Source organism: Hyaloscypha bicolor (genome assembly GCF_002865645.1).
Source record: "Hyaloscypha bicolor E unplaced genomic scaffold K444scaffold_117, whole genome shotgun sequence".
NCBI classification, from domain to species: Eukaryota; Fungi; Ascomycota; class Leotiomycetes; order Helotiales; family Hyaloscyphaceae; genus Hyaloscypha; species Hyaloscypha bicolor.
Window position 1 is genome coordinate 1128267 of NW_020194619.1, and position 23462 is coordinate 1151728.

General features: G+C 50.3%; 9 protein-coding genes across 9 annotated transcripts; 5 read left to right on the forward strand and 4 right to left on the reverse strand.

Annotated features, from left to right (window-relative positions):
- Positions 1–1480: 1480 nt before the first annotated feature.
- On the reverse strand, positions 1481–3993 carry K444DRAFT_615506 (plus-3-domain-containing protein). Its single transcript, XM_024880743.1, has 4 exons — positions 3543–3993; positions 2713–3476; positions 2524–2663; positions 1481–2471 (listed from the first exon to the last, which is right to left on the reverse strand). The coding sequence occupies exons 1-4, from the start codon at positions 3737–3739 to the stop codon at positions 1722–1724; spliced, it is 1851 nt and encodes a 616-aa protein (XP_024733957.1). The 5' UTR covers positions 3740–3993; the 3' UTR covers positions 1481–1721.
- Positions 3994–4206: 213 nt separating this feature from the next.
- On the forward strand, positions 4207–5105 carry K444DRAFT_632202 (COQ7-domain-containing protein; the record flags this gene model as incomplete). The annotated part of the gene is made up of 2 exons (XM_024883452.1): positions 4207–4491; positions 4572–5105. The coding sequence occupies 2 exons, from the start codon at positions 4207–4209 to the stop codon at positions 5103–5105; spliced, it is 819 nt and encodes a 272-aa protein (XP_024733958.1).
- On the reverse strand, positions 5099–11172 carry K444DRAFT_45172 (phospholipase-like protein D1). Its single transcript, XM_024872867.1, has 2 exons — positions 5395–11172; positions 5099–5338 (listed from the first exon to the last, which is right to left on the reverse strand). The coding sequence occupies exons 1-2, from the start codon at positions 10845–10847 to the stop codon at positions 5332–5334; spliced, it is 5460 nt and encodes a 1819-aa protein (XP_024733959.1). The 5' UTR covers positions 10848–11172; the 3' UTR covers positions 5099–5331.
- Positions 11173–11288: 116 nt separating this feature from the next.
- Positions 11289–12912, forward strand: K444DRAFT_615508 (uncharacterized protein). Its single transcript, XM_024880744.1, has 3 exons — positions 11289–11856; positions 11910–12112; positions 12386–12912. Exons 1-3 carry the CDS (start codon positions 11498–11500, stop codon positions 12847–12849), a joined length of 1026 nt encoding a protein of 341 aa, XP_024733960.1. The 5' UTR covers positions 11289–11497; the 3' UTR covers positions 12850–12912.
- A 213-nt stretch (positions 12913–13125) lies between these two features.
- Positions 13126–14397, forward strand: K444DRAFT_593847 (uncharacterized protein; the record flags this gene model as incomplete). The annotated part of the gene is made up of 1 exon (XM_024878322.1): positions 13126–14397. The coding sequence occupies one exon, from the start codon at positions 13126–13128 to the stop codon at positions 13954–13956; it is 831 nt and encodes a 276-aa protein (XP_024733961.1). The 3' UTR covers positions 13957–14397.
- A 576-nt stretch (positions 14398–14973) lies between these two features.
- On the forward strand, positions 14974–15941 carry K444DRAFT_654176 (low molecular weight phosphotyrosine protein phosphatase). The gene is made up of 2 exons (XM_024885928.1): positions 14974–15228; positions 15276–15941. Exons 1-2 carry the CDS (start codon positions 14989–14991, stop codon positions 15534–15536), a joined length of 501 nt encoding a protein of 166 aa, XP_024733962.1. The 5' UTR covers positions 14974–14988; the 3' UTR covers positions 15537–15941.
- A 464-nt stretch (positions 15942–16405) lies between these two features.
- On the forward strand, positions 16406–19651 carry K444DRAFT_593850 (glycosyltransferase family 2 protein; the record flags this gene model as incomplete). Its single annotated transcript, XM_024878323.1, has 3 exons — positions 16406–16968; positions 17024–18900; positions 18952–19651. Exons 1-3 carry the CDS (start codon positions 16786–16788, stop codon positions 19649–19651), a joined length of 2760 nt encoding a protein of 919 aa, XP_024733963.1. The 5' UTR covers positions 16406–16785.
- A 347-nt stretch (positions 19652–19998) lies between these two features.
- Positions 19999–22347, reverse strand: K444DRAFT_644752 (snare docking complex subunit; the record flags this gene model as incomplete). Its single annotated transcript, XM_024885000.1, has 5 exons — positions 19999–20635; positions 20682–21531; positions 21594–21979; positions 22031–22256; positions 22308–22347. The coding sequence occupies 5 exons, from the start codon at positions 22345–22347 to the stop codon at positions 19999–20001; spliced, it is 2139 nt and encodes a 712-aa protein (XP_024733964.1).
- Positions 22348–22619: 272 nt separating this feature from the next.
- K444DRAFT_615513 (uncharacterized protein) lies at positions 22620–23453 on the reverse strand. The gene has a single exon (XM_024880745.1). The coding sequence runs from the start codon at positions 23390–23392 to the stop codon at positions 22820–22822; it is 573 nt and encodes a 190-aa protein (XP_024733965.1). The 5' UTR covers positions 23393–23453; the 3' UTR covers positions 22620–22819.
- Positions 23454–23462: the final 9 nt, after the last annotated feature.

Consider the following 23462-nt stretch of genomic DNA (forward strand, 5'->3'; position numbering starts at 1 on the left):
AGAGCTCGGTACTTGGGAAGCTTAGCTCGCGAACGGGCCAAGGATATCGCAAGCTGCTCTGTCTACTTCGCTGTCTTGAACGGGATGCAGCCACGCGAAGTCGAGTTGATGGCGACGAGCGAAGAAGCGTCGTATGCACAGGCGCATGCGGCTGCTATTCTTGATATCGTGGCGATGTGGTGGAACTGCCACTTCAACCATCATCTGCTGAGGGACATGATAACTCTGGGCGATCACCTCCGCCTCTGCTGAGAAGGTCCTCAGCAGTACTCAGTGGGTCGGCTGGGGGCCAGCACACCTCTGCATCCGCCATCCACATGCGTGCCGGAGGAAAGTGCTCGAATTGCTGCTATTGCCTGGGATCCAGGCCTTCTGGCGATGCAGCTATTCCGCGGCGGTAGCGTTGGTGGTGGGCAGCGCGAGCCAGACATCACTCTCTGTGATGACTAGCAGGTCCGCCGTGAGGAAACTTGGAGTCTGCTGGAGAAAGTGCCGCCCGCGCGATTGGCTCCATATGGCCCGACACCCGTAGACCCCGTGTTTCATCTTCTGCAGATGGTGCAGCTCTGACCAGGATGCTGCACTGCCCACAGGTCCAGCAAGCAGTTCAGACACTTCGCTCCAGAAATGGATCGCTGCGTGAGGTTTCAGCCGATCTTTGTCAACTTGCTGTGACGAGTTCGAGAAGGCGCAGCGTTCGTGCTCTCAGCCATATCGCGATCAGGAATCTCAAAAGTCCATGCGAGGACGGAGATCTCACTTGGCGCCCAGCGGCCGACCTGCTGCACGGGCATTGCACAATCGTGAGGCGGTGCTGGAGCTGAAAAGGCGATAGGCTGTCTCTCTGACATGCGCTGGGACACTTCAAAGGGTCCATGAAGCAGATCCGGAAGCGGGTATCAAACGCCAAGTGTGTGGATTGAGCTTTTTTCGTCGTCCGATGTCAGAAGTGGCGCCTGGATATTGAGGCATCAGCCATGTTCGGGTAATGGAAATCACATGATTGACACTCACCTGTCCTGCTGTACGAAAGGGGGTCTCAAGAAGTCAAGAGCCACCATTGCAAGGCGGTGAGATGCTTTGGCCAACCAAAACTATAGGATATTGGCCATCGCCCTATAATTTCCCTCTTACAGCGATGGCAGAACTAGGGGGTGGTTCTTGACTTCTTGAGAACCCCTTTCGTACCCAGTGTTCCGATTGAATGCCTTCTTCCCTGGTTCACAGTTATTGTCGCAAGCTACTTGACTAGCGAGTAAGATACGGAAGACCTATAGACTGAGCGGATAAGTTACTCAAGAGTTAGAGATAACAGCGTCGAGAGAACTGGAGTTTTTGTGACCAAAGAACTCTGATTAAGAGAAACGTCACCCTCTTCTGTATCGGGAGACCACCTTCTGGAAACAAATTTGCTCACCTGGATCGTTTCTCCCTTGTATCATGCCACTCAAGTTTGCACTTGAAATCTCAGATATGAGGGAGGATGGCATTTAAGCCCCAAAGTCACCACTTCACATGGAATCATCGGTCCGTCAAGTCTACTCAGCGCAATGTTTTCCATTCTAAAATACATGATCCTGGAGTGAGAATCCAACGCCTTCTTTCCTGGATCCCAACAGAGAGATGCGAGACGCCATGCCCTACGTCCAGACCACCGCGGAAATCAATCCACTCAAGAATAAGTCTCCGTCTGCCAATACGCGAAAACAAGCGGATTCATTCTAAATCTCAATGTCAATGCCCAAATCGATGGAACCAATGATGTCGTCATCCATCAACGGGCGTCGAATTGTAGGAATTCCTTTCTTTTCTTGAAGCTTTGGAAGGTGTGGGAGAGGCGTGGAAGGTTTCTTGGCAGTGAGATTAGGCGTACCGATTGCTGGAGTGTTGGTGCCGCTTCTTTCACTGCCGGTCTTATTTGCACCAAAGTTATCTGCAACATCGTGCTTGAACTTGGCCCGGGTTTTGACACGTCGAGAGTGGTCTTCTGTAACGTTCTCACCACGAGCGATGGCGGCTTCAGTCATCTTTGCGGCTCGTCTCTCATTGATCTGTGCTTGGCGCACCTCTTCTGCATTCTTTCGGCGGTTCTGCTTGTTCAGAATAGCAAGTCGCTCTTGTTGGCTCAAGCCTGATGGTGTTAATGTTTTCTTTGGAGATGGATGCATCGAGGTGCTGTACGCCAGCTTTGGTCCATCGAGTGCTTCAAGCTCCTTGCGGTAAGTTTCTTCCTTTTCTGTGTCGCCACGAGCCTTGGCTTCTTTGATCAAATTGTTCAGACGGTTCCGCTCAATCGGGATGTATTTATTGACAAGAGCACCGGACTTGGTCAATTTCTCTTGCAATTCAGCCTCGGTCCATGAGCGATTGACAAGATTGTTGATGTCGGCGATCTTTGCAGCAAGTTTTGGTTTTGTTGGGAGCGGGACACCTTCCACTATGCATGTTTGCTTGTAGCGGTTCCATTCAGCCTATCAAAAATCAGCATCAAGCTATCAACGTTGCTGATACCTTTCTACAAACCTCGGTGAAGGGGGAGTCAGAGGCACTGAAGAAGGGCCAGTTTCTCTCCGACTTCCCGTGAGCAGCGCGTATATACTGGGTTGTCCTGACTTGCTTGCCATTTGCAGCTTCAATAGCGTATGGCTTGTCTTCGACGAACCCTTTGCAATTCGTTAGCATACATATCAACACCCAAAGTTGCATACATACCTTTGATGAGTGCCATTCGATATATATTTTGCTTGCTCTCCTTGTCCTCACCAACGCTGATCCGGACATAGCAGCCAGTGATGGCCTCATCAAAGCCAGGGTAGAAGCAAACCATAGCAAATCGGGATCTGCCGACTCTAACTCGCTCGATATCATGAAGACCAGATGGTTCTGCGTCTCGGAAATCCGGAGACTTAGACTTCTTCTTGTTCCTAGCCTTTGGGTCATCCCATTCAACCTCGCTATCTCCATCAGCATCGGCATCCGAGTATTCTTCGTCTCGAGCAGCTCTCCTGTCCTTGTTTCGTTCCTTGTCTTCATCTCGGCGACGTTGACGATCAGTCTTCTCGGCTCTTGCACGCTTTAGACTGTCGATTCCCGTGCTGGCCTCTCCAACCTTTCCACCACCTAGCTTTGTTCTTTGGCGAGAGGTCTTGCGTTGGTTCTCCTCCAAGTCTGCAGCTCCTGCCTTGCGCTTCTTGTCCTGCTTCTTGGCATCTGCCTCTCGAGCATTCAAAAGTTGTCGAAGAGCTCTGTTTTGTCTGTCTCGCTCTACTTCCTGGGCACGCTCGGCGAGAAGTTCCTCACGCTTGATCTCAGGCATAGCCATGATCTCTGCTTTGTCAGAAGCATTCCGGTACTTGCCCTCCACCGGATATCGGTCTCCATCATCATCGTCGAAGGCAGGATCGCCATCGGATTCTGAGTCTGACTGATCCATAGGGGCAGATCGTAGGGAGTCGGGGGATGAGTGACCAGAAGAGCTGCAACTGGGTCAGCATCCTTCTCCCGCCAGGAGTTTTCAGGTATGAAGACGGAAAGAAACTTACGCTTCGCCCTCCTCTTCGGAGTCGTTTGGGCGCCTGCTTGTCCTCTTTCCACCAGACTTCTTTGCACTAGGTTTACCAGCAGTCTTGCCAGCGGGGGTACCCGAACTTTCCCTGCTGATGTTCATTGGCGCATCTTCTTCCTCATCAGATGAGGCTTCTCCTGCAAGAGCGAGGAGCTCGTCGTCAATATCCGCCATGATGTCGGTGCTGTTAAGGTGGCGCTTTCCGGTTGTAGGAAGAAAGTTTGTTCGACAAAGATAACGAAGTGCGGTTCTCTTTTGTGCAAGCCCGACTCAGGCTCTCCGCGAAAGTGAATAGAAGTGAATTTATGTGGCGATGACGGGTGGTGTAATGGCGTGATTTATATGCAGATAGTGAGGACCAGAAGGAATTTGCCGGATTGAATGGTTTCGCAGATGTCCCGGAAAACGAAAGGAAGAGTGGAAGTGCTGTAGAAATTGGTTCAAAGGTGCAAAAGGGCACAGTTCACTTTCAAGCCACCCCTGCTTAGCGCGACGGCGTTTATTTAAAGTTTTAGCCGACCCCGCTAGTATCAACTTGTCATGATCAAAACCGTCTCACGCTTCACAACTACAACTTTGGAGGACGTAGGCAAATTCGTGCCAATTTCTTCGCACCAGGACCTCCCCCCAGGGCTCTCAAAATGGCATTGTACGCATGTTCAAAACGAGCAAGTTATCTTGTTGCACACCTACCGGTTTACGATTTCCTCGCTCCGAGCCTGCTTCAAGCTCCCCGAGCTTCTCACCAGATTCGAAGGTTAAATGTCACGAAACGATGCTTTACAGCTGCAGGTTCGAGTGGAAACCAGAGCACCTCTCCAAGTCAACCCTCACGAACCCCGAAATCCGGCCCAGATGCTGCCTCCAACCCAGCACCACTCAATAAACCTTTAACCCAAGCCCAGCGAGATTTCCTCACCAGTGCCGTACGTCTATTATAAACTTCTCCACAGCAGTCAAAACCCCCCAACTCATCTTGTCTCAATCATACTGATACTTGATCCAGCTACGAGTCAATCAAGCTGGCGAACTAGCAGCAACCCTCATTTATACGGCCCAAACACCTCCCATCGTCTCCTCGCACCCCCACCTGCGGCCCCTCATGAAACACATGTACGACCAAGAAGCCGCACACTTCAGCACCTTCAACTCCCTGATGGCAAAACACCGCATCCGGCCCACAGCCATGTACCCCGTCTGGACGCTGGCCGCCTCGGCCCTTGGATGGGGAACGGCGATCATGGGGCGAGAAGCAGCTATGGCATGCACGGAGGCAGTAGAGACGGAGATCGGGGGACATTATAATGGACAAGTGCGTGTACTGTTGGAGATGGCGGAGCAAATGGAGAAGGACGGGGAGGAGATAGGAGGGGAATTGAGAGAGTTGATTGATACGATCAGACGGATACGGGATGAAGAGCTAGAGCACTTGGATCATGCGGTGGAGAATGATGCAAAGCAAGCAGTGCCTTACGAGCTGCTGACCGGTGTGATAAGAGCAGGGTGCCGAGGAGCGATTTGGGTCAGTGAACGAGTATAAATCACCGAAGATGATGATGCTGATGCGTGGATTTAATTGGAGTGTTTGAATGACTGATGCCATGAGCATGATACATTTTGGAGAAAGAAACTCTTCGCTGGAATGCTGCAGAAGAAGTAGAACGCCTGGTCCCCGAATGCAGCCGTTTTACCAATCCATGTGGTCATCATTGATACACATATACAAAATGCTGTTTCCCGCTTGCAGTCGGCCATCAAATGATTAATTAATTACTGCATGACATGTGAGCAATTTCTCTTCTATTGATTAGGAATCAGGTTGAACTCACTAGATCTGTAACGGTGCCACCTGGTCCACCTGGTAAAGCCAATTAGAATTGAGCTCTTCCTTGATGAGCCAGTCGTATGGGAAGAACACAAGGTGTCCTTGCACAAGACCGAGCAGTTCCTCAGCATCTTGTCTAGACAGCAAGTCGTCACTTCCCGAAAACTTATTTTTTGTGGTGCCACGACGACGTCTCTTGCCTGAGCCTTTGTTCGCGGAACCATTAGTTGCGGGGTTGGTAGTTGGAGTTGTGGACGAAAACGTAGTTTTTCTGGGGGCTGGCGTTGAGGTCACTGGCTGAGGAGCTGTCTCAGCAGCTGCTGTCGAGGTGTCGAGCAGGGTAGAGTCGAGCGATGGGAATGTCTCGTCTCCCGCGGGCAGAATCGGGGAGGCAGGCTCCTCTGCTCTCAGCTCCGCCTTTTCATCGATGCCGTCCAAATGGCCGTTCATTCCACCTTCTCGACCAGTATCAGTGCGTTTCGCGTTATCCTCACGAGCATTTTCAGCTATTTCCGCCACTGTTCCTAGTGGACGGTCATCTTGCCCATGGCGATTGATCTTCTCGGTCAAGTTACTTAATACTGGTACTGCTGCCATGCCTGCAGCTGTTGACGAGGCTCCTGGAGGTCCACTCTTGCCAGCAGCTTCTTGCTCTTCCCATTCTGTACTCTTACCACCCTGTGATTGCGCAAGCCTCTCAGCATAAGCCATAAACTCGCCGTACTCATGCCAGTTGGTGACTTCGCTGTCAGGATTACACCGGAAGACTCGCCGGAAGATCTTCGTGTTGTTATCTGCAATTTGACGCCAGGTGTCTTCGAAGAAGGAATCATTGAGAGGATCACGCATGCAATCCTTGTCAACGTGAGCAATTTTGATATCAGCTGTTAGAGGGTTGAATTCTTTGGGTGCCGGTCTCCCAGTCGCGTCGAGGTGAACGGGAGGTCCACCGATATCTGTATCATCTGTGATGGGGAGAGCAGGGAGTTGAGAAAGCTGCGATAGGCCCAGTTGGTCTGTTGTCCGCCGTGGGAATGAAGGCATTGGTGGAACTTTATCATTTCCTGCGCTACCACTCCCATCACTACCGCGGTGGTGAACTGGTGGAGGGCGATCGTGCGGTCTGTTTGGATGACTGACAGTGCCTTTACCTTCAGAGGCAATGTCAGCGACGAGCACTTCACGACCCCCATCCGCTAGCACAGAGTCTCGGCCACGAACAATCCCAGTTTTCTCGGCCGCTTTCAATTGATCGGGGCCTTCGCCATCGACTTCTGCGGCATGGGCCTTATTGCCGATGACTCTCTTATCTGTTGTGACAGACTTGTAGCTCTCCGGTGCCACATTTGGATTCCCCTCTTCTTCCCAATCAACGTCATGGTTGAAGCTTCGCATGCGCTCGTGATTTGCAATTCGAAGAGCCTGATCAGGAAGGAGGACCGATTGGGCTTCTCGAGCTTTGGCCCTGTCTGTTTCTGAATCATTGCCGTCATAGATACCGTTCATCCGCGTTTCGTATTCCTCCTCTTCCCGGTCAAGCTCTACTCGGCGTTCTTCTTCCATGACTTCGTCAACGTCCAAGCCAAGATGCTCTCTCATGAGACGCATGCGTAAGGTATGGGCAAATCTTCCCACCAGATAAGGCTCGCCATCCATTATCGACCAGAGCATATCTGTATCTCGAACAACAGCGGCACACTCAGAGTCTCTGACACCCAGCATGGATCGTTCATTTATATTGGCCGACCCAATCAATGCGATACGATCATCGACGATGATTACTTTTGCATGGATATACAGCTGCTCAGTCACCAACATTTTGTTTGGCCCAATTTTGCCCCAAGTTCTGAGACTGTAGAACTGAACAAAATCTTCTGGCTCGATGCCTTGGGTTCTCAGACGGCCAAATATTGAACCTTCGCCACGGCAAATGCTACGGAACTGACATTGCATGATCAACCGAACAGATGTGCCTTCGGCCTCCTCTACGGTGTTCTGAAAACCAGGCATAAGGGGAATGATAATAACGCAACGCCAGCTTTCGCCGCTCTGGTAAGCTCGAGTAGCACGCTCCACAATGGCATCGCCGATTCTATTGACGATCTTGGTGTTCATGGTTTCGCAACTGGTAATGAAGAACTGGTTTTCGATATAGACGAAATGTTCAGATTCCTCGATCATTTTGCAGTAAGCAGTCATGATACTGTGCTCAACCTCTGTCAGTCCCAGAGACCAGTCGCTGGCAGATCGAAGGATTTGAACCTCGCAGGTACCAGTAAGACCAAGCGCCTCAAGATCAGCAGAGTTATAATCTGGGGGCGGAAGAAGGAATGGTGTGGGCCTTGTCGGTTTTCGTCCCCGAAGTACATAATTCCATCGCTGAACAAAATGCCGCGTCAAATCGCGTGCGGGTTGACCAACGACTTGCATTGCAATATCATGCCATGGCATTCTGGGCGTTTTGGAACGGTCGTACATCTCCGCATAAGGTTCGTTCAGCTGGAAGAAATCTTGAACACGTGGGTTTGAGTAGTCTTTTCCAGGCCATAACTGGCAGTGATCTGCATCTTTCGGGAGGTCTGATTGCTCAAAGCCCGTAGGCTTGTCGTCTACAACAGAGTGTTGTGGCGTGTCCCAACGGCCAAAACATAAATCAATGCCTCCCACAAAAGCCACCGTGTGGTCAACAACGCAGATCTTCTCGTGGTGAGCAAAGAAGAACTGATTCTTCTTGAATTGATTCGGTGATCTTTGGACGAAAATATTTGGATGGAGATCCAGCATGGAGAACTTGGTGAACTCAGAGTCGATAGGGATGGCCGCCTCGACGTTTCTGTAAATGATAATGAAAATCTTGACTCCGTCCCTGGCTTTCTTCTGAAGCAGCCTGTCGAGACGCCATTTCTGGCTGATTGCTGCGGGCCTTCGCATGTACAACTGAGGGCTTAGCCACCAATCATGGATATAGATGACGTCTTTGGCCATATTGATAGCTCGAGAAACATTCCACATGTAGTCTCGGCCATCGACCAGCCACTGGGCATAAACGCCGGTTCGGACAGGCGCAAAACTTCCAAAGCGGTTTTCTTTCGACCATGGTGTGGTACTCAACATGTAGTTTAAGGAATCCTCGAATTGCCGCAATTGGCGTTCGTTCTTTGCCAGAAGCTTGATCTTACGCTCCGAATTCTGTAATTTGAGGCTGTGATGCTGAGGGTGTTTTGCAGAGGTCCCGGCCGTCTCCATCATTTCCTTTTTGTCCATCTCCTTGAGTCTCCGGCGTTTCTGTCGGATTTCGAATTTCGGGTCCACAAGATAGACATCATATATGTGCATGTTTTCTGGAGAATCTACACAAACGATATAACTGTGTCTCACCAAAAACCATTTGGGAGAGTGCCGGGCAAAGATGTTACTAGGCTTCAGCAGTCTTCTTACATCCAACCCATTTGCGGACTGGATGATAAGATATCCTTCCTTTCCGTGGTAACTGCCCTCCGCAGCTAGTCGAACTCCTAATGCAGACAACTCCAGAAATCGACATAGTCTATTACTGTCGGCTCTGAAGATGAGCCATCGGATCATCTCTTGAAGGTATTGTTCGAGCCGTCTCCTTTGTTTCTCATTGTAGATCCTCGTTTGCTGCGACTGTTGTCCCATGCCAATAACAGCGCCGGTATTTGGGTCTTGTGGAGCCGCACTTGATTTCCTGCGAGTTCCTGCGAGGGAGGGTCGTCTCTTCTTTCGCTTTCTCTCATTCTCGCTATGAGTTGCTTCTCCAACAGTCTCATCCACACGAATGTTGTCAGCCTCATCTTCCTCACTCTCCCCCAGTCCACGCACACCTCTGAAGTAAGGAAAGGCTGATTTGGGGAAACGGGGTTGTTTCGGCCTCGAGTCGACATCACTTCTTAGCTGGATATATTTGTCGCTGCTGCCTTGAAGCTTGTACCGTAGATGCAAATTAGCAAAATCTCGCAATGACCGATGAATAACCCATTTCATTCTGTTCAATCCGCTGCCATATTCAAGCTCGATTCGGAATACAAGATGACGTTCGCTTTCTGTAGGTTCCTCCACACTTGGTCTACTATCAGTAATGTGCAATTTCAGCTGCTCAAGAAGGACTGGAATACGCTTGTTGCCGTGCTCGTCCCTTTGGATCATGCTAGCCAACATAAGGGCTGCTGGGGCTCCAGCGCGCAATTCTGCCATCAATTCTGCCGACTTGAGATAATCGACTTTGTGCTCTTCCTTCTTCTGGCCCAACAACTTGAGTCCGTGCTTCAACATCCGCCATCGTTGGGCTCCAAAGGTTGTGGCACGTTCAGCGCCAAGGAACGGGCGCCTTGGAGTTTGTCCATCACCATCACTTTGGCCACCTCCAAGGCCTGTCATACGCCTGAACTGGCCGGGTCTTCTTGAGGTGGGCGTGCCATCAAGATCAGCCTGTTGTTGGCCACCATAACTTGCCCCTCGAGCTCCGGCGATCCATGAGCTCCCGCGTCTCCAAGCACTTTGGCCATTGAGTCGATCACGACCTTCGCCTTCAGACAGATGACCTCTCTGATCCAATGATCCGTCTGTTGCTCGCCGTGTAAGGAAGGGAATCTGGCGGCTGCTCCCGCCAGGAGAATCAGTTGCTCCCATACCCCGGACACGTGGTGTGTTAGGAGCTGTTTGGCTTCCGTTCGCAGTTTCTAGGGGCCGTCGGAACCGCCGCTTCTTCTTGGCTCGCGCTGCATCAGCAATATTCCCCTCGTCAGCTGTTTCTTCCGCATCAGCGTCAACATCACTCCCCTCCTCTTGTAAAGTATATGGTAAGCGTGTCGCACGCTCCGTTGTTGGTGAGAGAGGCGCAGAGCCTGTATCGTCTTCGAAGGAGTTTGCGGTGTTGCTTTGACTCCGGCTGTGAGTTTGTAGAGCACCTGTAGTTGCCAATGCCTTCAACTTTGACATGAGTGACTGACCACGCCGATCTTTGCTTGGGATCTCGCCATCTTCCCACGACTCTGATCTAACATGTGATGACGTTCCTGGGTCGGCTCTCGCAAACTGTACACTCCTCCTCCCAGGTGGTGTCGATGTGCCAGCTGTTGCCGCAACTCCATCCTGGGAAAAAGAGCCAGGCGTATGTTTGAGAGCTGATTGCCTCGTAGGTGAATTGCTGCTTGAAACACCCGCCCCTGTCATAAAGGGAGGTCTTTGGCTCTCATGAGGAAATCCACCGTGAAAATAATCCACGGCATCAACGCCGGCCTTGCTTGTGCCGCCGTTTGCTGCCAGGACAGGAGGTGCGAAGTCGTGTGCAGCCCCAGGGAGTCCGTCGACGCTCAACTCTGTTCGCAGACCCGATTGCCGTGCATTTGCAGTCCCATTGGCATTCGAATGCACAGGCGACCCAGAACGGGGGCTTCTTGTCATTGGAGAAAGCGATTCATCGTTGCGTTGGGCCATTTCCACCGCCCCCTGAACAACTCGATCCTCCGGCAGTATTGCCCCACGACTGGCGGAATATAGCAATTGGTCTGGCCCCTCGTGGGACTCTTCTTGCAATGCTAAAGAACAGATATCGCGTTCATGGCGGTCCGAATAACTTCTGGGTACCTGTCGGTGTGAAGCTGTTTGTTGGCTGTTTCGAGTGTGCTGTGTTAGCTCGCCGAGAATGCCGCAGGATGTGCTGTTGTAGAACCTAATTGGCGGCTGTGCTGAAAGAAAAATAGATGTGATGCTTTGGCGAGAGGGAGAAATGTCTGCGAGCGTTCGGAGATGTTTCGATGTTTAATTGCGCAGTGCTGGCGTGGAAATCGTGTTGTCCAGCAGTCCTAATTTCCCACATCAGATCGTCCCATGACGTGCATCGTTCCGAGGCTCGACGGGGGGTGCTTGACCGAATGTCTTGGCCCAACGACCGTTTACTCGCTTTACTTCTCCCCATCAAGCTCCAAGCTACTCATAGAGATTTCTGAATCCTTTTCCGTTTGAATATGTGAGGCTCAGAGTCTGGTTGTAGATTACACCGTCTCTTACTCAAGTTCCCGAAGTATTGTAAAAGCTCTCTCCACTTCATCCTCCCACTTGTCCATCACCAAGCCACAGAGAGGGCAATGGCGACCCCCAATCCACTCGAGAAGACTCACTCCGAGTCACCTGCACCTATTTCCGAAAAAACGTTCCACATTGCTGGTATTCTGGCTGTGGTTCATGGTCTCGCGGAGCTCGCGCCATCATGCAAGTCCGTATCAGTTCTTTGGCTCTTGCATGGCAGACTTGGGAGTAAAGATGACATGGCCAGTACCGCGAACAAATGCATAAATGATTGGAATCAACGACCATCATCTGACAGAAAGGTTGGTCTCATTGCTGTGGCATTTGATCAGAGAAACCATGGGAGGAGGGAGGTGCAGAGGGCAGCGAATCAAACGTGGAGAGACGGAAACGTGAGGCATGCTCAGGATATGTTCAGGTCCAGATTTCCCTCCTTGCTCGTAATAAGTACAACGGCTAACACTCTGTCAGCATATTCCATGGCACAGCTCTTGACACGAGTTTGCTAATAGATCACCTTGGGTCGTATGTCTTTCATGCTGCTGACGCACCATCGATTGACCAGCACTTAGTGCTCGGTGTCTCCCTGGGTGGACATGCCGCATGGCAGGTTTTTTTCAACGAACCACGAGTCACTGCTGCTGTGGTGATAATAGGATGTCCGGATTATATCCGTGAGTTTTTTTCTTTTGCATTGTAATCTTACAATCAAGGCGCATTATTATTCTAAATCTGGTGGAAGGTTAAGGAGTTGCTAAAGTGTCTCGGAGCAATATCAGAAGCTATCGCGCTGGAAGTGTCAGCGACCGGCCGTATGTACATCAAAGCTCAGTGATACAGTTTCTCAAGTCCACTTTCTATTATGTTACCTTTCATGTTTTTCCAAGCAAGTTCCTCCCTGAATGACCATGGACTTTGACACCACGAACTTGACTGACGCCAACCAGGTGTTATGACTGACCGAGCAAGGCTTTCCAAGCTCGAAACATACAAATCGTCAAATGGAGCCGAATTTCTCGGCAGCAAAGACTTCCCTACAGCCCTTATCTCCAGCATCCAAAAGTGGGATCCACGAGGTCTTCTCTTCGGGGCTTCCGAGATCAACCCAAATCCATCTGAAAAGGAGCAAGCTCGTCTCGGCAAGATCCTGGATTCGAAAATCAAAGGAAAACAGATTCTTGTCTGCTCTGGTGGTGACGACAAACTCGTTCCATACCATTGTGCTGAGCCATTCATGAAGTTTTTGAATAATGCCACCACTGGGTGGTATAAGGGTGGTAATGTTTATGTTGAAGATAATGTGTACCCGGGGATTGGGCATGCTTACAGTGAGGGCATGGTCAACGATACTACGAGGTTTGTAAGTGATATTTTGGCGGGAACACCCATCAAGCCAACATCCAAGATGTAGTAAACAGTCTCCCGATGCCCCTCAAAACTAAAAGCATTTGGTCGCAAGAGATTCAGATCAAGCTTCTATTATTCTGCATCTGTGACTTGAATTTCCCTTCTCAATAATGAATGTATCTTCTTAAACATAGGTAGCGGGCCACTTCTATATCAAGAATAGCCTATAGGTCCGATCCGCGTCCCTTGCATGACCTCCGCTCCGCACCGCCTTGGTGGCCGTGTCCTAACGCGATTCAGCTAGACCTTCCAATACTTCAGGCCCACCGTTCACAACACAATGTCATCTTCGTCTCCAACCCCAAAGCCAACCCACTTGGTTCTCGTATGCTGTCACGGAATTTATATCGGTGGTCCCACCCACGGTCTCGATGAAAAAGAGTGGCTTCTTGCCCCCTTCCAAAAAGGTGAGACGCCGACGTTTATCAAGCACGCCCAAGCAGGGCTCTCTATCCTGTCTTCCTCCCCTCCACACTCCACCGCCTTAATCTTCTCTGGCTCTAAAACGCGACCGGAGATAGAAAAGTCAGAAGCTCAATCATACCTCGATATTTGCGTGTGCAATGATTTCTGGAACATTGTTAGAAAGGAAGATGTGGAAGGAAGGATCTTACTAGAAGAGCAGGCTTTGGACAGTTTTGCGAACGTGATGTTTTCGATATTGATGTTCTGGAAACAGACCGGACATTTTCCTGAGAAAATCACGATTGTGAGTCATGGATTTAAGGAGGAAAGATTTATGGAGTTGCACGTTCCGGCAATTAGGTTTCCGAGCGAGAAGGTGGTGGTTTTGGGGATTGACCCTGAGTATATGACGGAGGGAAGTGAGGGTTATGATGAGGTGAGAGCGGAGGAGGTTAGGAGAGGGTCGAGAGAGATGGGCTATGGAGAGTGGGAAAGGGATCCGTTGGGCTTTGGGGGCGTTTTGAGTGGGAAGAGGAGGGGGAGAAATCCTTGGGGGGTGAGTCAGGGGTGGTTTGAGAGGAGGGAGGAGAGGGAGAGGTCTGGGGTGAAGAGTATGCTGAGGATTGGTGAAGCGGGGTTTGAAGAGGAGTTTTTGACGGACGGGAGGCAGCCTTGGGAGGATGACGGAGGAAGGGAAGGCGAATGAACTGTTAAATGGGTGATATTGCTCGGACATATCTGGCGAATTTGTGAAGATGCTCGACGGCGAAGTGCTGAGATTGTTTTCAAGGACCCTTCATACTAGGGTGAATACTTCTCTTCATGCTCCCAAAATTGAGACAAGAAAACATCAGTAAGCGCTGCGCTAGGCTTACACCTGCCTGGAGGGTATCCAGAGAAGATAATACCGCTATTCAACGATATTTACTCAATTACATTTTCACACCGACAGTTTCTTTTATGCACTCAACCAGATTCAACTCAAAATCCGAGAACAACGAGTATCCGTTAAACCTTGAATGGGCTCGAGCCAGTCTCACGACGCGTTTAGATCGGAGTTATGCTGGTAGAGACTGTAGGAAATGAAGAAATTATTTCTCCACAATTGCATACCCCTCTTAAAGTGAGGAGAAGTAGAACATGGGACGCAACAAGATTTGCTCTAGATAACTTGTCACACTGCTCTTCTAGTCTTCTAGTCTGCCTAACGAGCGGTTAGGATCAGTACCACAGGCTGCCGGTACAACGAGAGCCGGAGCCTATTGACGTGAAATGAGAAGAGAGTGTGAAACATAATCTTACTACTTTGCTGGCTGCGCGTGCAGAAAACGCTCGTGCAGCTATTGGCCGTATCTTGGGGTCTTCAGAACCTCTGATGCAGCGATACAGATCCCGGGGCCAAGTCTAAGGGGTACATGGCGGATTCAACCGGCAGCCTGATATCCTGGATGTGACAGAAACCTGAGTACTATTTTAAAAGGTAGCCATGATACGAAGGTACGGCGGTGCTTCGTGCAATACCGAATTATGAAAAAGAAAGAAGAAGGGGTTTGAAATTGGGAAGACTTGTCCGAATGCTCGTGCTTTCGGTGACAAAGACATCCGAAAGCAGTTTAAGCTTGAAAAAAAAGGAGTGAAATGATACTAGCGGCCGCGTCCAAGGTACCCCGGTCGATTGAGATTCAAATCGTTCGAAACTTCCACCGAGTCACCAAGCAGGTGGGAAACAACCACCACGATGGCTTCGACTCCTGACCCCATCTCGGTGTTGTTCGTGTGCTTGGGAAACATTTGTCGTTCTACAATGGCCGAGGCAATTTTCAGATCCATGGTATCAAAGCCTCCGTATTTAGGATTGATATCCGTGATTGATAGCTGTGGTACTGGGGCATATCATACTGGAAGCAGCCCGGATTCCAGAACCATGTCGACACTCGAGGACAAGGGAATTACAGATTATGATCATGCAGCTCGAAAGGCAAGTGGAAGTATTTTTAGACAAGGATCGGCGCTGACCTCTTAAAGATTCATACTTCAGACTTCCAGAAGTTTGACTTCATCTTTGCTATGGATAGAGACAACCTTCGAGACCTGCAAAGAATCCATCAGCGAGCTGGTGGCAAGGCAACTGTCAAGTTGTTTGGAGAATTCAGTGGGAAGAAACGTGCGGAAGAAGTTGACGATCCTTACTACGGAGGAAGGGATGGCTTTGAGGAGGCTTACCAGCAACTCACGCGGTTCACAAGGAACTTCTTGAAAGAGACATTTCCAGATATCGACGCTTGAAGATATCTTGATGACACAGACGGAAATAAGGAAGAGGCTCTGCTTGGGAACTCGCAAGGGCAATACTAGCTATTCACAGCCTCGTGACTTGTCTCAGACGCAAGGCATCTGCAGTGGCGGGGTAATACTGACTGCCGAGGCGTTTGAGCGTTGTAATTCCGATCGATGATGAGGAAAAATGAAAAAACGGCAGGTCTAGAGACAAATCTTGTTCGTGACTTGACCTGGTCGCCCTCGGGTCTCAGCCAAGGCAAAGGAACACAGCCTCAGCGATGATGATGCGTCGACCCCCCTTAATTGGCTGTGGCTGTGCCACTCAGCTGATGATCCGGCGCTGCGATCGCAGCGTCGCGTCGGGACTAGAAATAGAAAATAATCTGTAATAATAATGGAGACATGGTTGCTGGCTAGCCCCGCCACGGTTGCTAGCTGCGAGCTGCGTGCTGCTGCATGCAAAACGGCCTCGTCCGCGACTCTGCAGAGTAATATTGTATGTAAAGGAACCGAAACACGAGACGATTTCCAGATAGACTCTCCTTCTCTCCTTCTCGTCGCTTGCGCTTCTGGTCTATTTTAAAGAAAACCCCCATCCCTTCTCCGAACGTCATCCAGCAAGTTATGCCAGTTCCATCAAACTGAAACTCCAGCCGCGGCTTGGCAAGCAAATCACAGCAGCAGATCCCCTGCATCCAACTTTCGCGGCCTCCTGAAACGACCTCCCTCCACACACTGTACTGAGGTATCATCGGAGAACTCGATTGCAACGCTGAATCAGAGTTCAAGCTGCGCAACTGGCAAAAAGAATAGGGGCACATTCGCACCAGAGTCCCATTGAGCCCAGTGCATTCTTCGCCAGCCCCGACAACAACCATCCTCCAACCACGCACACCCCCGCCGAGAACGGGGATGTCATATGATAGACTAGGTACGTCTCTCAATTTCGGCGCAACTTTTGAGCTTCATAAGCTTTTCGTTAGAGTGCCCACGTTGTGAATGTGCCACTGCCATTCACCCAACATACGCGGCGTGAACTCTCTTGAGCGCAACATCCAACCTCTTCCTGCGCGGCGCACAGAAACTTCCTTGAGGGAAGCTCACGATTTTCAAACACAGCCCTCCTGCTTAGTAGAGGAGCGAGTTTTCTCTTCTTTCTGCGGCACAGTCTGCGACTTGAGTAACCACCACCCTCTAACACATCTCGAATTCAACAGACCACCCGGGCCAAGGCCGTCAAGACGAATATTACAGTATGAATAATCGACCGGGACGAACGCCTTCGCCTGGGCATCCAGTAAATCAAGGCTATCAACTTGAAGATACTGGACCCTATGGCAGACCCGGCGGATCTCCTGGACCTGGCAGACACAATCTAGAGATTCCTATGGGTCCTGGACGCCATACTCCAAGTGACCGATTACAGGCGCAGCCTACAGTGAGTCTCTATTCAGATCAACAACAGAAGAATTTGCGCTGACTGGGCACAACAGTACTCGGTCGAAAACATCAACAACTCATATGGGCACAATGAAGAGTATGAGCAAAGCTACCCCCTCGACCCGAACCACAATTATCAACAAGACTACGCCATAAACCCACAAGCTCATCACGACCAATACTATAATCCACCATACCAACCTTCACCACACGAAGAGCACCCCTTGACCACCTACCCTTCGAACGCGGCGGACCCGTATTTCAACCATGAAGAAGAACACCGTCCAATTCTCCAGGCGCAGGACACCGGCTACGGACCAGACCCCCATAGTGCTCCAGGATATTCAGACTACGATGGAGCTCATGGCCCCGAGCCATCAGCGACACCAGTCCCTGCGCTCAAACGTTATAAGACCGTGAAGGAGGTGCAATTATTCAATGGCAATCTCGTCCTTGACTGTCCGATCCCACCAAAGCTTCTGAATATGGTACCACATGCTCAACCGCCTGAGAGGGATGAATTCACACATATGCGATACTCAGCAGCAACTTGTGACCCCAGCGAGTTCTTCGAAGAGCGCTTCACTCTCAGACAGAAGCTTTTCGCAAAGCCAAGACACACAGAACTGTTTATTGTGGTTACTATGTATAATGAAGACGATATTCTCTTTGCCCGAACAATGAGCGGTGTGTTCAAGAATGTTGAATACATGTGCTCCCGCAAGGACAGCAAGACCTGGGGAAAGGATGCGTGGAAGAAGATAGTGGTCTGCGTTGTCAGTGATGGTCGTGCCAAGATCAACGAGAGAACGAAGGCTGTGTTGGCAGGTATGGGAGTGTACCAGGACGGAATTGCCAAGCAACAAGTCAATGGAAAGGACGTGACAGCACATATTTACGAATACACCACGCAGGTCGGTATTTCGGTCAAGAAGGATCTAGTTGAGCTTCGCCCAAAGCAGCAGCCGGTGCAGATGCTCTTCTGTCTGAAGGAAAAGAATCAGAAGAAGATCAACTCGCACAGATGGTTCTTCCAAGCATTCGGACGTGTTTTAGATCCAAATATTTGTGTTCTCATCGATGCGGGTACCAAGCCAGGAAAAGACTCCATCTACCACCTTTGGAAAGCTTTCGACTTGGAGCCTATGTGCGCTGGTGCCTGTGGAGAGATCAAAGCAATGTTGGGACCTGGAGGGAAGAATCTGCTCAATCCGCTTGTGGCCACGCAGAATTTTGAATACAAGATGAGCAATATCTTGGACAAGCCGCTGGAATCTGCTTTTGGTTTCATTTCAGTCTTGCCAGGTGCTTTTTCTGCCTATCGATTCGTAGCCCTGCAAAACGACAAGGCCGGAAATGGACCACTCGAGAAGTACTTTGCTGGTGAGAAGATGCACGGTGCCAACGCCGGCATCTTCACGGCCAACATGTACCTCGCTGAGGATCGTATTCTCTGTTTTGAGCTGGTTTCAAAACGCAACTGCCACTGGATTCTTCAATACGTCAAATCTGCTACTGGCGAAACAGACGTACCAGACACCATGGCTGAGCTGATTCTCCAACGACGAAGATGGTTGAACGGTAGTTTCTTCGCAGCCGTGTACGCCTTGGCACATTTCTACCAGCTCTTCCGAAGCGACCACAGCTTCTTGCGGAAAATCATGTTCTTGATAGAATTCACGTACACAACTATTAGCATGATCTTTGCGTGGTTCGCCATCGGCAATTTCTTCCTAGTTTTCCACATCCTGACGACCTCCCTTGGATCAAGTATTCTTCTTGGCCAGGTTGGAAATATTCTTGGTGTTGTCTTCGAGTGGATGTATCTCTTCACTCTCCTCACCTGTTTCATTTTGGCGTTGGGTAATCGGCCGCAAGGAACTAACAAGGCTTACATGTCCATGGTCTATTTCTGGGCTTTCATAATGATGTGAGTTTCAGTCCCCCTATGAATTTTGAGAATTATACTGACTCCTTCCAGCTACCTAATGTTTGCGTCGGTCTTCATTACCGTAAAATCCATCCAACAGGAAGTCAGAGACCACCAATTCACGGTTTCCGACATTCTCAAAAACCAAATTTTCTACACGCTAATTATCTCCCTGGCATCCACCTACCTCCTTTGGTTCGTGGTCTCCTTCCTGTTCTTCGACCCGTGGCACATGTTTACCTCCTTCCTCCAATACCTCCTCCTGACCCCAACGTACATCAACATCCTCAACGTCTACGCCTTCTGCAACACCCACGACATTACGTGGGGCACAAAGGGTGATGACAAAGCCGAGAAGCTCCCGTCCGCAACCCTCAAGCCTGGCGGAAAAGTCGACGTCAACATCCCCACGGACGACGGCGACCTGAATGCCCAATATGAAGCCGAGATGCGCAAGATCGTCTCAAAAGCTCCCCCGGAGAAGCGCGTCCACTCTGCCTCAGAAATCCAAGAAGATTACTACAAGTCTTTCAGATCGTTCGTCGTTATCTTCTGGCTGGTGTGCAACTTTGCTCTCGTGGCCGTCGTCCTCAGCACCGCTGGTCTTGAGCGTGTAGCTACGAGCACAAACGGAACGAGCAGGAGCGCTATCTACCTGGCCGTCGTCCTCTGGTCCGTTGCAGGCCTCTCGGCATTCAAGTTTATCGGCGCTATGTGGTTCCTGATCGTCAGGATGTTTAGAGGAGTCTGATTCGGTCCGTTCGTGAAAGTTGATCGATCACTTCGACCGAGCGATGCATTTTTCACGATGCCCTGACTTTTTGTGGCACTGTTTTGTTTATGTATGGATGTGTGTATACAGGCTACAGCGATGGTTTCATTTTCACATTTTTTCATCACTCGATTCCTTGATATCGGAAGATCAGGAGGTGCGATCGTGGTCGGATCTTTTCCGATTCCCGCACTTCTCTGGGCTATATGTAGCAAAGCCAGCCAGGCCGCAGAATTTTAAAATCAAACTATACCCCTTTCATGGTACATTATGCCTTTGCTGTATCTTTAAGCTTCTGAAAGTGTCTTGTGATATCCGTATCGAGACTATGAAGCTGCCTCGGACCCCAGCTTCTCTAACTCGAGCTTCAGGAACTCCTCCGCATTAATGAGCTCAGTGCTCCCGTATACCACTCTCCTCCTTACGGCACCCTTCTCAGCGCCACTCCCACCTGCTCCTGTCCGCTTAGCCCATTCCTGTAAGTTGCCATATTCGTCCATACTGCCACCTCCAACAGTGAACACAATCGCCTCGCTAAAGCCCTGTCTCCTCTGCCCAAACGTCGCTCCAGTCCCCGGTCCATGCCCTCCAAGACCACCCGGCATCTCACCCCCTTTCCTCGCCACACTAACCGGTGGCATTGTACCCCTCGCATTCGCACTCCGTGGATCGAAATACAAGTAATTCTCCGTCTTTGCAATAGCAGAACTAGAAGCACCAGCGGGATCCATGATTGATTCTGTGATTTTTGTGACTGTCAAGTCACGGTTTGCAGGGAGGAAGTTCTTGACTCCTGAAATGAGGTTCTCGAAGTTTGCGCCGACGCCAGATTCTTTGAGGGAGGAGGTCAGGCGGGAGGAGATGGAGGAGAAACCGCGGAAGAGCTCGGTGGATGCGGATGCTTGTTGGGGAGTTTGAGAGGGGGCGGAGGTCATCATTGTCATGCGGGTTGTGGCGCGAACCCTGTGGAATGTGTTAGATGAATTTTGGGTGCACTAGGAGGCCTTACTGTTTGACATAGGCGAGGGAGGTGGTGTCTGCTCCAGCTGCTTTGAGGGCTTCTTCGAACTTCTCCATATCTGCTCTTGTGACATCCTGTTCCGTGCTTAGGAACCAGATTATGAATAATCTTAATTTATCCATTGGCTCTTTACCCTTTGCTTCGTCGGTCAATACCTCCAAGATCTGTGCCTTGGTCTGCTTCATGATATTTTCTTCCATTTGAAAGAAATTGTCCAATTGTCGGTTTTTTATGCCTGTTAATAGACCCGCAAGAATGTTCATATGCATATCCAGAACTGCTTTCCTCTCCCGTAACTCGGGTAGAAGTGTGATAGCGGCTTTGAGATGTTGGGCCGAAGCGCTCGTATCGTTTTGCAAGTCTTCTATTGAAGAAGCTCCAGTCTTCTTGGTAATTTCATTCGCATCGTCCTTATACCGACTCAACTCGGCGTCTATATCTTCTGCAACTTGTGGAAAAGGCACGCTGGCGTTTTTGCTCCAGAAAAAGTCGTTCGAAGTTAGATCGTACGCTTTCTTCGTGGTCCCTTTCGCAGGATTATTCTCGTCTACCGGGGTTTCAACCGTGATGCGATTCAACTTCATGTTCAGGATATCGTGCACAAGAGATTGGTATGTCCAAGAATGTGAGAGCATGGGTATGAGATCCACATTTCGGTCCAAAATGATGAGAACCGGTCTTGAAGAGGGGTTGCCAGTGGCCGTCGACGGCCGATTGCTTGGAGCAGAGAACAAATTATCTTTCGAGTTTAATATATGGTCTCTCAGCTTCCGGTCAAGCTTCGCTGATATCATCTCTGCAGCTGCACCTTTCGGGCATCGGATGATGGGCATGACACCTAGTAGAGTTAGTTGTACGCAACATATCACCCTTTATGGATCTCTCTAGAGAAAGCCTTACCCATTGTAACCATCACACTAAAAAGTCCACTGACGATCCTGTCAATGACATAGTCTAATTCCTCATCCTTCGTCCGCGCGCTGTTCAGAGCCCAATATGTGTTCTCCTTTCGCATTCCCAAGCTGAATAAATCCGGTTCTCCCACAATGAAGTTCAGGTATTGGTCGAAGAATTGTGCAATACTCTCTGAGGTGCCGGCTTCAGCTGTTTGTCTTGCGAAGTCTTCCAGCAGCGGCCGAGGTATTGAGGAGAGGAAGTTGAGGTATGCCGGAGAGTACAGTCCTTTTGAGAGGTCTGATGTGATTGCTTTCAGATTCGAAGCAGTCGGTTCAACGAGATACAGAACTGGTACATCTGGGATTGGGTGGCGCGAGGATGCTATATGCCTGACTAGATCAGCAAATCGTTTGCATGTCTCCATCTGTTGAACAACATACATATGCATTGTAACTCCCCATGTCCGCAGATCGTTCACTCTTAGAACGCTGCTGATAACATCCCGTCCCAGGTCATCAAATACCAGCACCTTCCATATAGGATCGCCGTCTGAATTCAGGATCGGTGCAGAGGGTATCGCAAGGCCATTGCTTGCGGTATGGTCGTGGTGCTCGGGTGCAGGTTCTTCAGACTCGCGGTTCAAATTCAACATGCGCTCTATCGATCCTGAACAGACTGTTAATCCCAGGCCTCACTGCAACCTGTTAAGCATCTTACTGATTTGACGATCTCGAAGAGAGTTCTGCGTGGCTGCCATGGCTGCAGGTGTTTTGGAGGCTGCAAATCAGCCCAGTTGTAGGGACCGTATCATGCACATTCACCGAAACTACAAGTATGTCGGCGCAGGAAGGATACGTGGAGAAGTTCAGGACAGATCAGCCAGCTTGTAAATAGCTAGGTACATCAATCACTCTCTGGGATTTCGAAGCTCTCACGCCGCACGCAGCTGCGCCTTCCCGCTCTCGGCCTAGCGCAGTCCGCGAAACAGGTCTGTTCACCACCGCGGACTCCGTCTTCGTCTTCCCTTCTTTCTTTCTTCACTCTCCAACAACATCCCCTTCATCACTTCATTGCCACCCCATCAACTTCTCCTTTCGGCCATCATGGCCGCGACTTAACAGAAGCATGACCGTACAATTATGAACTAAAACATATTGACCGATTGAGAGGGCTGCGGTCGCTCCCTGGGCGAGATTGCCTTAAGAAGGGTAGGGTGACACCTGAATTCTTCATTGTTGGCCCTGAGGGCGAGGGCGAAGGCGAAGGCAAAAGGCCAGAAAGCACCGCCGCCTCAAACAGTCCTTGCTGCACCCCCAACGCCCCCCAATTTGCCAAGACACAAGCTCGCGCTTTTGCCTGTGCTGTTCAGGAATCGGGGACCGCGTTTGCTGCAGGCCACGCGATAAAGTGCCCGTATTCCAGAGGCAGACACTGGGAAGGGCGCTGGAGGAGTGCGCTGCGCTGTTGCGGAGCTGCGTCAATGGTTCTGTGGCCCAACGTACCGCTTCTTGTCGACCCTGGTAGTTGCTGGTTGCTGGCGCTGGTGCTGGTGCTGGTGCTAGGTGCTGGACAATAGGCTCACTGCTCTTACTCGCGGCACTGGCGACGTGTGATACGGACCATTGCTGGTGCAAAAGGCAGAGGGCAGAGCAGGACTGCACGTTCGCAAGCCAAGCCAAGGCGCGGCGGTGGCATACCTGATATTTTCCTTGGTCACTGTGCTGTTTGCGCCCGAGTCGGAGAAGAGTCAGTGAATTGAACTGGGTTCCTCGAAGCTGACCCTCGTCTAGCAATCCAATCATCGTCGACCATTCCCACCTCGGTAGTTTCCCTCCAAAATAATCCAACCTTCGTCATCACGTGACCACCGCC

Excerpts from the sequence above, each read along its gene's own strand:
- K444DRAFT_615513 (XM_024880745.1), bottom strand. The coding sequence starts at position 23,392 with ATGATTGGATTGCTAGACGAGGGTCAGCTTCGAGGAACCCAGTTCAAT.
- K444DRAFT_615506 (XM_024880743.1), bottom strand. The coding sequence starts at position 3,739 with ATGGCGGATATTGACGACGAGCTCCTCGCTCTTGCAGGAGAAGCCTCA. Across the intron at positions 2,664-2,712 it reads TCGAATGGCACTCATCAAAG|GGTTCGTCGAAGACAAGCCA; the intron begins GTATGTATGCAA and ends CGAATTGCAAAG. Across the intron at positions 2,472-2,523 it reads CTGACTCCCCCTTCACCGAG|GCTGAATGGAACCGCTACAA; the intron begins GTTTGTAGAAAG and ends GATTTTTGATAG.
- K444DRAFT_654176 (XM_024885928.1), top strand. The coding sequence starts at position 14,989 with ATGGCTTCGACTCCTGACCCCATCTCGGTGTTGTTCGTGTGCTTGGGA. Across the intron at positions 15,229-15,275 it reads ATGATCATGCAGCTCGAAAG|ATTCATACTTCAGACTTCCA; the intron begins GCAAGTGGAAGT and ends GACCTCTTAAAG.
- K444DRAFT_615508 (XM_024880744.1), top strand. The coding sequence starts at position 11,498 with ATGGCGACCCCCAATCCACTCGAGAAGACTCACTCCGAGTCACCTGCA. Across the intron at positions 11,857-11,909 it reads CATGCTCAGGATATGTTCAG|CATATTCCATGGCACAGCTC; the intron begins GTCCAGATTTCC and ends ACACTCTGTCAG. Across the intron at positions 12,113-12,385 it reads AGGATGTCCGGATTATATCC|GTGTTATGACTGACCGAGCA; the intron begins GTGAGTTTTTTT and ends GACGCCAACCAG.
- K444DRAFT_45172 (XM_024872867.1), bottom strand. The coding sequence starts at position 10,847 with ATGGCCCAACGCAACGATGAATCGCTTTCTCCAATGACAAGAAGCCCC.